The 13,693-nt window shown below is 44.8% G+C and overlaps 1 protein-coding gene across 3 annotated transcripts in view; it reads left to right on the plus strand.

The window, feature by feature from the left end:
• pparg (peroxisome proliferator-activated receptor gamma) overlaps nucleotides 1-13,693 on the plus strand; it is a 118,935-nt gene that overhangs the window by 84,272 nt on the left and 20,970 nt on the right. For all 3 annotated transcript variants that reach the window (XM_036984368.1, XM_036984365.1, XM_036984366.1), the window contains exons 6-7: nucleotides 4,872-5,010; nucleotides 6,480-6,923. In XM_036984368.1, the coding sequence (XP_036840263.1) occupies nucleotides 4,872-5,010; nucleotides 6,480-6,923 (583 nt within the window). The remainder of the gene's footprint in view (nucleotides 1-4,871; nucleotides 5,011-6,479; nucleotides 6,924-13,693) is intronic.

Consider the following 13,693-nt stretch of genomic DNA (forward strand, 5'->3'; position numbering starts at 1 on the left):
GTTATATTAGGGTTATATTAGGGTTATATTGGGGTTAGGGTTATATTAGGGTTATATTAGGGTTAGTGTTATATTAGGGTTATATTAGGGTTAGGGTTATATTGGGGTTAGGGTTATGTTAGGCTTATGTTAGGGTTAAGGTTGTATTAGGTTTAGGGTTATATTAGGGCTATGTTAGGGTTGTATTAGGGTTATGTTAGGGTTATATTAGGCTTGTATTATGGTTAGGGATGTCTTTGGGTTAGGATTATAAACTCATCAAAAAAAGGAATGTCCTCATTGTCAACTGCGTTTATTTTCAGCAAACTTAACATATGTCAATATTTGTATGAACATAACAAGATTCAACAACTGAGACATAAACTGAACAAGTTCCACAGACATGTGCCTAACAGAAATGTAATAATGAACTGCACCAGATTTGCCAGTTCTTGCTGTGAGATGTTACCCCACTCTTCCACCAAGGCACCTGCAAGTTCCAGGACATTTCTGGGGGGAATGGCCCTAGCCCTCACCCTCCGATCTAACAGGGTCCCAGACGTGCTCAATGGGATTGAGATCCGGGCTCTTCGCTGGCCATGGCAGAATACTGACATTCCTGTCTTGCAGGAAATAATGCACAGAATGAGCAGTATGGCTGGTGGCAGGAAGGGTACCACATGAGGGAGGAGGATTTCCACGACTTGTCAGTGAAGAGCACTTTTTGCCAGTCCTCTCTGGTCCAGCGACGGTGGGTTTGTGCCCATAGGCGACGTTGTTGCCGGTGATGTCTGGTGAGGACCTGCCTTACAACAGGCCTACAGGCCCTCAGTCCAGCCTCTCTCAGCCTATTGCGGACAGTCTGAGCATTGGAGGGATTGTGTGTTCCTGGTGTAACTCGGGCAGTTGTTGTTGCCGTCCTGTACCTGTCCTGCAGGTGTGATGTTTGGATGTACCGATCCTGTGCAGGTTGTCTGCCACTGCGAGGACGATCAGCTCTCCGTCCCATCTCCCTGTAGCGCTGTCTTATGCGTCTCATAGTACGGGCATTGCAATTTATTTCCCTGGCCACATCTTTCTTTTGGTGGTTTTGAGTCAGTAGAATGGCCTCTTTAGTGTCCTAAGTTTTCATAACTGTGACCTTAATTGCCTCCCGTCTGTAAGCTGTTAGTGTTTTAATGACCGTTCCACAGGTGCATGTTCCTTCATTGTTTATGGTTCATTGAACAAGCATGTGAAACAGTGTTTAAACCCTTTACAATGAAAATCTGTGAAGTTATTTGGATTTTAACTAATTATCTTTGAAAGACCGGGTCCTGAAAAAGGGATGTTTCTTTTTTTGCTGAGTTTAGTACTAGTGGGTGGGGGAGGGGAGGGGTGCTGTGGGATTATTTAAGATACTCTTTGAAGAGGTAGGGTTTCAGATGTTTACCAAAAATAGGCAGGTACTCTGCTGTCTTAGCTTCAGGGGGAAGCTGGTTCCAGCATTGGGGTGCTAGGTCATAAAATAACATTGACTGGGCTGAGCGGGAGCTGCCCTCCCATAGAGGTGGGAGGGCTAAGAGACCAGAGGTGGCAGAACAGACTACCCAGGTTGGGGTGTAGGGTTTTATCATAGCCTGAAGGTAGGGAGGGGCAGTTCCTCTTGCTGCTCCATAGGCAAGTATCATAGTCTTATAGTGGAAGTGAGCTTTGACTGGAAGCCAGTGAAGCGTGCAGAGGAGTGGGGTGACATGGGAGAACTTGGGAAGGTTGAAGACCAGATCTGGTGGCAGTGTTCTGAATATGTTGCAGGGGTTTGATGGCACATGTTATAACAGGGTGTTGTCTCCAGATAGTCATCATGTTATAACAGGGTGTTGTCTCCAGTTAGTCATGTTATAACAGGGTGTTGTCTCCAGATAGTCATCATGTTATAACAGGGTGTTGTCTCCAGTTAGTCATGTTATAACAGGGTGTTGTCTCCAGATAGTCATCATGTTATAACAGGGTGTTGTCTCCAGATAGTCATCATGATATAACAGGGTGTTGTCTCCAGATAGTCATCATGTTATAACAGGGTGTTGTCTCCAGTTAGTCATGTTATAACAGGGTGTTGTCTCCAGATAGTCATCATGTTATAACAGGGTGTTGTCTCCACATCGTCATCATGTTATAACAGGGTGTTGTCTCCAGATAGTCATCATGTTAAAACAGGGTGTTGTCTCCAGTTTGTCATGTTATAACAGGGTGTTGTCTCCAGTTAGTCATGTTATAACAGGGTGTTGTCTCCAGATAGTCATCATGTTATAACAGGGTGTTGTCTACAGTTAGTCATGTTATAACAGGGTGTTGTCTCCAGTTAGTCATGTTATAACAGGGTGTTGTCTCCAGTTAGTCATGTTATAACAGGGTGTTGTCTCCAGATAGTCATCATGTTATAACAGGGTGTTGTCTCCAGATAATCATCATGTTATAACAGGGTGTTGTCTCCAGATAGTCATCATGTTATAACAGGGTGTTGTCTCCAGATAGTCATCATGTTATAACAGGGTGTTGTCTCCACATCGTCATCATGTTATAACAGGGTGTTGTCTCCACATCGTCATCATGTTATAACAGGGTGTTGTCTCCAGTTAGTCATGTTATAACAGGGTGTTGTCTCCACATCGTCATCATGTTATAACAGGGTGTTGTCTCCAGTTAGTCATGTTATAACAGGGTGTTGTCTCCAGATAGTCATCATGTTATAACAGGGTGTTGTCTCCACATCGTCATCATGTTATAACAGGGTGTTGTCTCCACATCGTCATCATGTTATAACAGGGTGTTGTCTCCACATCGTCATCATGTTATAACAGGGTGTTGTCTCCACATCGTCATCATGTTATAACAGGGTGTTGTCTCCAGATAGTCATCATGTTATAACAGGGTGTTGTCTCCAGATAGTCATCATGTTATAACAGGGTGTTGTCTCCAGATAGTCATCATGTTATAACAGGGTGTTGTCTCCACATTGTCATCATGTTATAACAGGGTGTTGTCTCCAGATAGTCATCATGTTATAACAGGGTGTTGTCTCCAGATAGTCATCATGTTAGAACAGGGTGTTGTCTCCAGATAGTCATCATGTTATAACAGGGTGTTGTCTCCACATCGTCATCATATTATAACAGGGTGTTGTCTCCACATCGTCATCATGTTATAACAGGGTGTTGTCTCCACATCGTCATCATGTTATAACAGGGTGTTGTCTCCACATCGTCATCATGTTATAACAGGGTGTTGTCTCCAGATAGTCATCATGTTATAACAGGGTGTTGTCTCCAGATAGTCATCATGTTATAACAGGGTGTTGTCTCCAGATAGTCATCATGTTATAACAGGGTGTTGTCTCCACATCGTCATCATGTTATAACAGGGTGTTGTCTCCACATCGTCATCATGTTATAACAGGGTGTTGTCTCCAGATAGTCATCATGTTATAACAGGGTGTTGTCTCCAGATAGTCATCATGTTATAACAGGGTGTTGTCTCCAGTTATTCATGTTATAACAGGGTGTTGTCTCCAGTTAGTCATCATGTTATAACAGGGTGTTGTCTCCAGATAGTCATCATGTTATAACAGGGTGTTGTCTCCACATCGTCATCATGTTATAACAGGGTGTTGTCTCCAGATAGTCATCATGTTATAACAGGGTGTTGTCTCCAGATAGTCATCATGTTAGAACAGGGTGTTGTCTCCAGATAGTCATCATGTTATAACAGGGTGTTGTCTCCACATCGTCATCATATTATAACAGGGTGTTGTCTCCAGATAGTCATCATGTTATAACAGGGTGTTGTCTCCAGATAGTCATCATGTTCTAACAGGGTGTTGTCTCCAGTTAGTCATGTTATAACAGGGTGTCGTCTCCAGATAGTCATCATGTTATAACAGGGTGTTGTCTCCAGATAGTCATCATGTTATAACAGGGTGTTGTCTCCAGATAGTCATCATGTTATAACAGGGTGTTGTCTCCAGATAGTCATCATGTTATAACAGGGTGTTGTCTCCAGATAGTCATCATGTTATAACAGGGTGTTGTCTCCAGTTAGTCATGTTATAACAGGGTGTTGTCTCCAGATAGTCATCATGTTATAACAGGGTGTTGTCTCCAGATAGTCATCATGTTATAACAGGGTGTTGTCTCCAGATAGTCATCATGTTATAACAGGGTGTTGTCTCCACATCGTCATCATGTTATAACAGGGTGTTGTCTCCAGATAGTCATCATGTTATGACAGGGTGTTGTCTTCACATCGTCATCATGTTATAACAGGGTGTTGTCTCCAGATAGTCATCATGTTATAACAGGGTGTTGTCTCCACATCGTCATCATGTTATGACAGGGTGTCTCCAGATAGTCATCATATTATGACAGGGTGTCTCCAGATAGTCATCATGTTATAACAGGATGTTGTCTCCAGATAGTCATCATGTTATAACAGGGTGTTGTCTCCAGATAGTCATCATGTTATAACAGGGTGTCTTCACATCGTCATCATGTTATAACAGGGTGTCTTCACATCGTCATCATGTTATAACAGGGTGTTGTCTCCAGATAGTCATCATGTTATAACAGGGTGTTGTCTCCAGATAGTCATCATGTTATAACAGGGTGTTGTCTCCAGATAGTCATCGTGTTATAACAGGGTGTTGTCTCCAGATAGTCATTGTGTTATAACAGGGTGGTGTCTCCAGATAGTCATCGTGTTATAACAGGGTGTTGTCTCCAGATAGTCATCATGTTATAACAGGGTGTTGCCTCCAGATAGTCATCATGTTATAACAGGGTGTTTCCTTGTCTCCAGATAGTCGCCATGTTTCACAGTAATGTGCTTGATTTTGTTTGTTTGTTGTCTCTCTGCAGCCGTTTGTAATCCATGACATGAAGTCTCTTCAGGAAGGAGAGAGGTTTATCAACTGCAGGCAGATGCCCATCCATGTTGTCCAGGAGACCAGGACTGAGGCGGGGACTGAGGCTGGGACTGGAGCTGGCTGTGGTCTAGGTATTATCATGTTGTATCTGTCCTCTGTGGGGTTGGCTGTGGTCTAGGTATTATCATGTTGTATCTGTCCTCTGTGACTGTTTTCCCTGTACCTTTTCTTTCTCCTATTTCTTTTTTCTTTTTTTGTAGAGTGGTTAGTTACCTTTCTACACTGAACAAAAATATACACTCAACATGCAACAATTTAAAATATTTTACTGAGTTACAGTTCATGTAAGGAAATTAGTCAATTGAAATAAATGCATTAGTCCCTTATCTATGGATTTCCCATGACTGGGAATACAGATATGCATCAGTTGGTCACAGATACCTTACAAAATAGATAGGGGAGTTGATTGTGACCTGTGGAATGTTGTCCCACTCCTCTTCAATGGGTGTTCGAAGTATCTGGATATTGGCGGGAACTGGAATACACATCAATCCAGAGCATCCCAAACTGGCTCAATGGGTGACATGTCTGGTGAGTATGCAGAACATGGTTGAACTGGGACATTTTCAGCCTCCAGGAATTGTGTACAGATCCTTGCGACATGGGGCCGTGCATTATCATGCTTAAACATGAGCTGATGGCGGTGGATGAATGGCACGACAATGGGCTCACGGTGTCTCTGTACATTCAAATTGCCTTTGATAAAATCCAATTGTGTTCGTTGTCCGTAGCTTATGCCTGCCCATACCATAACCTCACCGCCACCATGGGGCACTCTGTTCACAACGTTGACATCAGCAAACCGCTTGCCCACACGAGCCATCTGCCCGGTTGAAACCGGGATTCATCCATAAGAACACACTTCTCCAGCTTTCCAGTGGACATCGAAGGTGAGCATTTGCCCACTGAAGTCAGTTACGATGCCGAACTGCAGTCACGTCAAGACCCTTGTGGGGACAACGAGTGCGCAGATGAGATTCCCTGGGACTGTCTCTAACAGTTTGTGTAGAACTTATTTGGTTGTGCAAACTCAGTTTCATCAGCTGTCCGGTGGCTGTTCTGAGACTATCCCGCAGGTGACAAAGCCAGATGTGAAGGTCCTGGGCTGGTATGGTTACACGTGGTCTGAAATTGTGATGCCGGTTGGACGTACTGCCAAATTCTCTAAATCAACATTGGAGGTGGCTTATGGTAGAGAAATTAAGATGCAATTCGTTGACAACAGCTCTGATTTCTGACATTCCTGCAGTCAGCATGCCAATTGCATGCCGTCTCAAAACTTAAGACGTCTGTGGCATTGTGTTGTGTGACCAAACTGCACATTTTAGTGGCTTTTTGTTGTCCCAGCACAAGGTGCACCTGTGTAATGATCATGCTATTTAATTAGCTTCTTGATATGCCACACGTTTCTGTGCATATGGAACATTTTGAGCGTCTTTTATTTAAGCTCATGAATCATGGGACCAACACTGTACATGTTGTGTTTATATTTTTGTTCAGTGAATATGAAATAACACTGAACAAATATGATTTGCTGCAGGTGGATGTCTGGCAGTGAGTGATGGTCTGGCTGTAGGTGGAGGTCTAGGTGGAGGTGTTGGTCTGGTCCAAGAGCCCACTGACGAGGTGCAGCTCAGGTTCTTCTACAGCTGTCAGTCGCGCTCCGCCGAGGCCGTCCGAGAGGTCACAGAGTTCGCTAAGAGCATCCCTGGCTTCGTGGGATTGGACCTGAACGATCAGGTGACTCTGCTGAAGTACGGCGTCATCGAGGTGCTCATCATCATGTGGGCTCCACTCATGAACAAAGATGGTACACTGATCTCCTATGGACAGATCTTCATGACGAGAGAGTTCCTAAAGAGCCTGAGGAAACCCTTCTGTGATATGATGGAACCCAAGTTTGAGTTCTCTGTTAAGTTCAACACCCTGGAGCTGTATGACAGTGATATGGCACTCTTCCTCGCGGTCATCATCCTCAGTGGAGGTTAGTATTGTAATATTATTATTAGCATCCTTATATAATGACAACCACCTCAATTGAGGGGTGGGGCTTAGCTATCATCCTCAGTGGAGGTGGGTGGGGTTTGCCATCATCCTCAATTGAGGTGGGTGGGGCTTAGCTATCATCCTCAATGGAGGTGGGTGGGGTTTGCCATCATCCTCAGTGGAGGTGGGTGGGGTGTGCCATCCTCCTCAGTGGAGGTGGGTGGGGTTTGCCATCCTCCTCAGTGGAGGTGGGTGGGGCTTAGCTATCATCCTCAATGGAGGTGGGTGGGGTTTGCAATCATCCTCTGTGGAGGTGGGTGGGGTGTGCCATCCTCCTCAGTGGAAGTGGGTGGGGTTTGCCATCCTCCTCAGTGGAGGTGGGTGGGGTTTGCCATCTACCTCAGTGGAGGTGGGTGGGGTTTGCCATCTACCTCAGTGGAGGTGGGTGGGGTTTGCCATCCTCCTCAGTGGAGGTGGGTGGGGTTTGCCATCCTCCTCAGTGGAGGTGGTGGGGCTTTTCAGTCTAGAAAAGTGGTATTCCAATTTTTTAAGCATGGACCCTATTTTTTCATTCAAATTTCTCGGAAACCCATTTTTTTTGCTAGGATTTCTCACAACCTCATCCCACCACACCCCAAAGTTTTTTACATTGACAAATAACCTTAAATTCATAAAATGTTAATCTCTTATCAAACTGAAAAAAAAAGAAAAAAAAGAAAAAAAGAAAAAAAATGTACGCAATACAATTGTGTTTTCAACTGATCTTTCTCAAAAACGTTAGATTTTTGGCATCCCGAGTGGCGCAGTGGTCTAAGGCACTGCATCGCAGTGCTAGCTGTGCCACTAGAAATTCTGGGTTCGAGTCCATGCTCTGTCACAGCCGGACACGGCTGGGGGCGGTGCACAATTGGCCCAGCATCACCCGGGTTAGGGGAGGGTTTGGCCGGCAGGGATGTCCTTGTGCCATTGCGCACTAGCGACTCCTGCGGCGGGCCGGGTGCAGTGCAGCTGACACGGTTGCCAGGTGTTTCCTCCGGCTTGCTTCTGGGTGAAGTGGGCATTGTGTCAAGAAGCAGTGCAGCTTGGTTGTGTTTCGGAGGTCACACTTCTCTCCTCTCCTGAGTCCATGCGGGAGTTGCAGCGATGAGACACTACCAATTGGATACCACGGACCACAAGAAAGGTTTCAAGTGTTTGTAGTAGCAGCATAGATTTAGGGTTAATCAGTACAGCGACAGCTAGTGTATGTCAGAAAGACAGGTTTGACCTGTTTGTAGTAGCAGCATAGAGTTAGGGTTAGGGTTAATCAGTACAGCGACAGCTAGTACTGAAAGACAGGTTTTACCTGTTTATAGCAGCATAGATTTATCAGAAGATAATTAATGTGATGGTTCCTAACCCTCTGCCTGTTACACATGTGGAGTTGGTGGCATATTACATACAGTAAGTGGAGTTGACAGCATATTACATACAGTAAGTAGAGTTGGCAGCATATTGCATAAGTGGAGTTGGCAGCATATTACATAAGTGGAGATGGCAGCATATTACATAAGTAGAGATGGCAGCATATTACATAAGTGAAGTTGGCAGCATATTACATAAGTGGAGATGGCAGCATACTACATAAGTGGAGTTGGTGGCATATTACATACAGTAAGTGGAGTTGGCAGCATATTACATAAGTGAAGTTGGCAGCATATTACATAAGTGGAGTTGGCAGCATATTACATAAGTGGAGTTGGCAGCATATTACAGTAAGTGGAGTTGGCAGCATATTACAGTAAGTGGAGTTGGCAGCATATTACAGTAAGTGGAGTTGCCAGCATATTACAGTAAGTGCTACAGTGTTGAGGATCAGCGTGGCAGATGTGTTGCTACCTACCCTCACCTTCTGGGGGCGGCCTGTCATGAAGTCCAGGATCCAGTTGCAGAGGGAGGTGTTCAGTCCCAGGATCAATAGCTTGGTGATGAGCTTTGAGGGTACTATGGTGTTGAACGCTGAGCTGTAGTCAATGAACAGCATTCTCACATAGGTGTTCCTTTTGTCCAGGTGGGAAAGGGCAGTGGGGAGTGCAATAGAGATTGCATCATCTGTGGATCTGTTTGGGCGGAATGCAAATTGAAGTGGGTTTACTGTTTCTGGGAAAATGGTGTTGATGTGAGCCATTACCAGCCTTTGAAAGCACTTCATGGCTACGGATGTGAGTGCTACGGGTCTGTAGTCACTTAGGCAGGTTGCCTTTGTGTTCTTGGGCACAGGGACTATGGTGGTCTACTTGAATCATGTTGCTATTACAGACTCATTCAGGGACATGTTGAAAATGTCAGTGAAGACACCTGCCAGTTGGTCAGCACATGCCTGGAGCACACGTCCTGGTAATCCATCTGGCCCCGCAGTCGTCCGGAACAGCTGATGCTCTCATGCATGCCTCGGTGTGCTCTCATGCATGCCTCAGTGGGCAGTTTGCGGCTGTGCTTCCCTTTGTAGTTTATAATCGTTTTTTGCACGCTTTGAGGATAACGGTGCCACCGACGTGGCCCGGCTACCAAGGACTGTAGCCTCTCCTTATACATGAGTGAGTAAAACATTTAAACTTGTTAACTTCTTATGGTATAGGGGACGGTTGCGTCCCACTTTGGCAAAAGCCCAGGGAAAATGCAGCGCGGCACATTTTAAAAAATGATATAAAAATCTAACTTTCAAAAGCATAAGAAGCTATTATCTGATGATAGCACAACAGTAAACAAAGAGAGTAGCATATTTCAACCCTGCAGGAGCAACACAAAACGCAGAAATAAAATATAAATCATGCCTTACCTTTGACGAGCTTCTTTTGTTGGCACTCCAATATGTCCCATAAACATCACAATTAGTCCTTTTGGTCGATTAATTCTGTCCATATATATCCACAATATCCATTTATTTGGCCCGTTTGATCCAGAAAAAAACAGCTTCCAAAATGCGCAACGTCACTATAAAATATTTAAAAAGTTGCCTATAAACTTTGCCAAAATATTTCAATCTACTTTTGTAACACAACTTTAGGTTATTTTAAACGTTAATAATCGATCAAATTGAAGACGGGTCTATCTGTTTTCAATAGAGGACGAGAGGAAACAAACGCTACTTTTCAAGTCGCAAATCTCAACAGTGTTACCCATTTCCTAGATGGCCGGACTTCTTCATTGCACAAAGGAATAACCTCAACCAAATTCCAAAGACTGGTGACATCCAATGGAAGCGGTAGGAACTGAAAACAAGTTCCTAAGAAATATAATTTGCCAATGAGAACTGAACAGACAGAGACCTCACAAAAAAATTCTGAACGGTTAGTCCTCTGGGTTTTGCCTGCTACATAAGTTATGTTATACTCACAGACATGATTCAAACAGATTTAGAAACTTCAGAGTGTTTTCCATCCAAATCTACTAATAATATGCATATCTTATATTCTTGGCATGAGTAGCAGGAAGTTGAAATTGGGCACGCTATTTATCCAAAAGTGAAAATGCTGCCCCCTATACCTTAAGTTAACCCTCGCAAGGCTGCTGGCCCAGACAGCATCCCTAGGCGCGCCCTCAGAGCATGCGCAGACCAGCTGGCTGGTGTGTTTACGGGCATATTCAATCTCTCCCTATCCCAGTCTGCTGTCCCCACTTGCTTCAAGATGGCCACCATTGTTCCTGTACCCAAGAAGGCAAATGTAACTGAACTTAATGACTATCACCCCTTAGTACTCAGCTCTGTCATCATGAAGTGCTTTGAGAGAATCGTCAAGGATCATAACACCTTACCTGCCACCCTAGACCCACTTTTTTTTGCTTACCGCCCCAATAGATCCACAGGCGATGCAATCACCGTTACTCTGCACACTGCCCTATCCCATCTGGACAAGAAGAATACCTATGTAAGAATGCTGTTTATTGACAATAGCTCAGCATTCAACACCATGGTACCCTATGGTGTTAAATGCAGACGACACAACAGTAGTAGGCTTGATTACCAACGATGAGGAGACAGCCTACAGGGAGGAGGTGAGGGCTCTGGGAGTGTGGCGTCAGGAAAATAACCTCACACTCAATGTCAACAAAACAAACGAGATGATTGTGGATTTCAGGAAACAGCAGAGGGTGCACCCCCCCTATCTACATTGACAAGACTGCAGTTTAGAAGGTGGAAAGCTTCAAATTCCTTGGCATACACATCACTGACAAATTGAAATGAACCACCCTCACATACAGTGTGGTGAAGAAGGCGCAACAGAGCCTCTTCAATCTCAGGAGGCTAAAGAAATTTGACTTGTCACTTAAAACCTTCACAAATTTTTACAGATGCACAATTGAAAGCATCCTGTCGGGCTATATTACCGCCTGGTACGGCAACAGCACCACCCGCAACCGCAAGGCTCTCCAGTGGGTCGTGCTGTCTCCCCAACGCATTACCGGGGGCAAACTACCCGCCCTACAGGACACCTACAGCACACGATGTCAAAGGAAGGCCAAAAAGATCATCAAGGACATCAACCACCCGAGCCACTCCCTGTTCACACCGCTACCATCCAGAAGGCGAGGTCAGTACAGCTGCATCGTAGCTGTGACAGAGAGACTGAAAAACAGTTTCTCTCTCAAGGCCATCAGACTAGCCGGCTACCATCCGGCTACTGAACCCTGCACCTTAGAGGCTGCTGCCCTATATACGTAGACATGGAATCACTGGTCACTTTAATAATGTTTACGTACTGCTTTACTCATCTCATATGTATATACTGTATTCTATTCTACTGTATTTTAGTCAATGCTCATCCTAATATGTATATATTTCTTAATTCCGTTACTTTACTTTTAGATGTGTGTATTGTATGTGAATTGTTATATCAAATCAAATCAAATGTATTTATATAGCCCTTCGTACATCAGCTGATATCTCAAAGTGCTGTACAGAAACCCAGCCTAATACCCCAAACAGTAAGCAATGCAGGTGTTGAAGCACGTTGGTAGGAAAAACTCCCTAGAAAGGCCAAAACCTAGGAAGAAACCTAGAGAGGAACCAGGCTATGAGGGGTGGCCAGTCCTATTCTGGCTGTGCCGGGTGGAGATTATAACAGAACATGGCCAAGATGTTCAAATGTTCATAAATGACCAGCATGGTCAAATAATAGGTCTGGGACAGGTAGCACATCCGGTGAACAGGTCAGGATTCCATAGTCGCAGGCAGAACAGTTGAAACTGGAGCAGCAGCACGGCCAGGTGAACTGACAGCAAGGAGTCATCATGCCAGGTAGTCCTGAGGCATGGTCCTAGGGCTCAGGTCCTCCAAGAGAGAGAAAGAAAGAGAGAAAGAGATAATTAAATTCACACAGGACACCAGATAAGACAGGAGAAGTACTCCAGATATAACAAACTGACCCTAGCCCCCCGACACATAAACTACTGCAGCATAAATACTGGAGGCTGAGACAGGAGGGGTCAGGAGACACTGTGGCCCCATCCGATGACACCCCCGGACAGGGCCAAACAGGAAGGATATAACCCCACCCACTTTGCCAAAGCACAGCCCCCACACCACTAGAGGGATATCTTCAACCACCAACTTACCATCCTGAGACAAGGCCGAGTATAGCCCACAAAGATCTCCACCACGGCACAACCCAAGGGGGGGGCGCCAACCCAAACATGAAGATCACATCAGTGACTCAACCCACTCAAGTGACGCACCCCTCCTAGGGATGGCATGAAAGAGCACCAGTAAGCCAGTGACTCAGCCCCTGTAATAGGGTTAGAGGCAGAGAATCGAAGTTGAAAGAGGGGAACCGGCCAGGCAGAGACAGCAAGGGCGGTTTGTTGCTCCAGACCCTTTCCGTTCACCTTCACACTCCTGGGCCAGACTACACTCAATCAAATGACCCACTGAAGAGATGAGTCTTCAGTAAAGACTTAAAGGTTGAGACCGAGATTGCGTCTCTCACATGGGTAGGCAGACCATTCCATAAAAATGGAGCTCTACAGGAGAATGCCCTGCCTCCAGCTGTTTGCATAGACATTCTAGGGACAATTCTAGGGACAACGCAGGAGGCCTGCGTCTTGTGACCGTAGCGTACGTGTAGGTATGTACGGCAGGACTAAATCAGAGAGATAGTTAGGAGCAAGCCCATGTAATACTTTGTAGGTTAGCAGTATAACCTTGAAATCAGCCCTTGCCTTGACAGGAAGCCAGTGTAGGGAGGCTAGCACTTGAGTAATATGATCAAATCTTTTGGTTCTAGTCAGGATTCTAGCAGCCGTATTTAACACTAACTGACGTTTATTTTGTGCTTTATCCGGGTAGCCGGAAAGTAGAGCATTGCAGTAGTCTAACCTAGAAGTGACAAAAGCATGGATTAATTTTTCTGCATCATTTTTGGACAGAAAGTTTCAGATTTTTGCAGTGTTAAGTGGTTGGAAAAAAGCTGTCCTTGAAACAGTCTTGATATGTTTGTCAAAAGAGAGATCAGGGTCCAGAGTAACGCCGAGGTCCTTCACAGTTTTATTTGAGGTGACTGTACAACCATTAAGATTAATTGTCAGATCAACAGAAGATTTCTTTGTTTCTTGGGACCTAGAACAAGCATCTCTGTTTTTTCCGAGTTTAAAAGTAGAAGTCTCAGTGCTATGATGGGGTGATGGGGTGCTATGATGGGGTCTAAAACCAGACAGAAGCATTTCGTATACATTGTTTTGTCTTCAGGAAGGCAGTGAGTTGCTGCGCAACAGCCTTTTCTAAAATTTTTG

The sequence above is a fragment of the Oncorhynchus mykiss genome, chromosome 7, assembly GCF_013265735.2.
Source record: "Oncorhynchus mykiss isolate Arlee chromosome 7, USDA_OmykA_1.1, whole genome shotgun sequence".
NCBI lineage: Eukaryota > Metazoa > Chordata > Actinopteri > Salmoniformes > Salmonidae > Oncorhynchus > Oncorhynchus mykiss.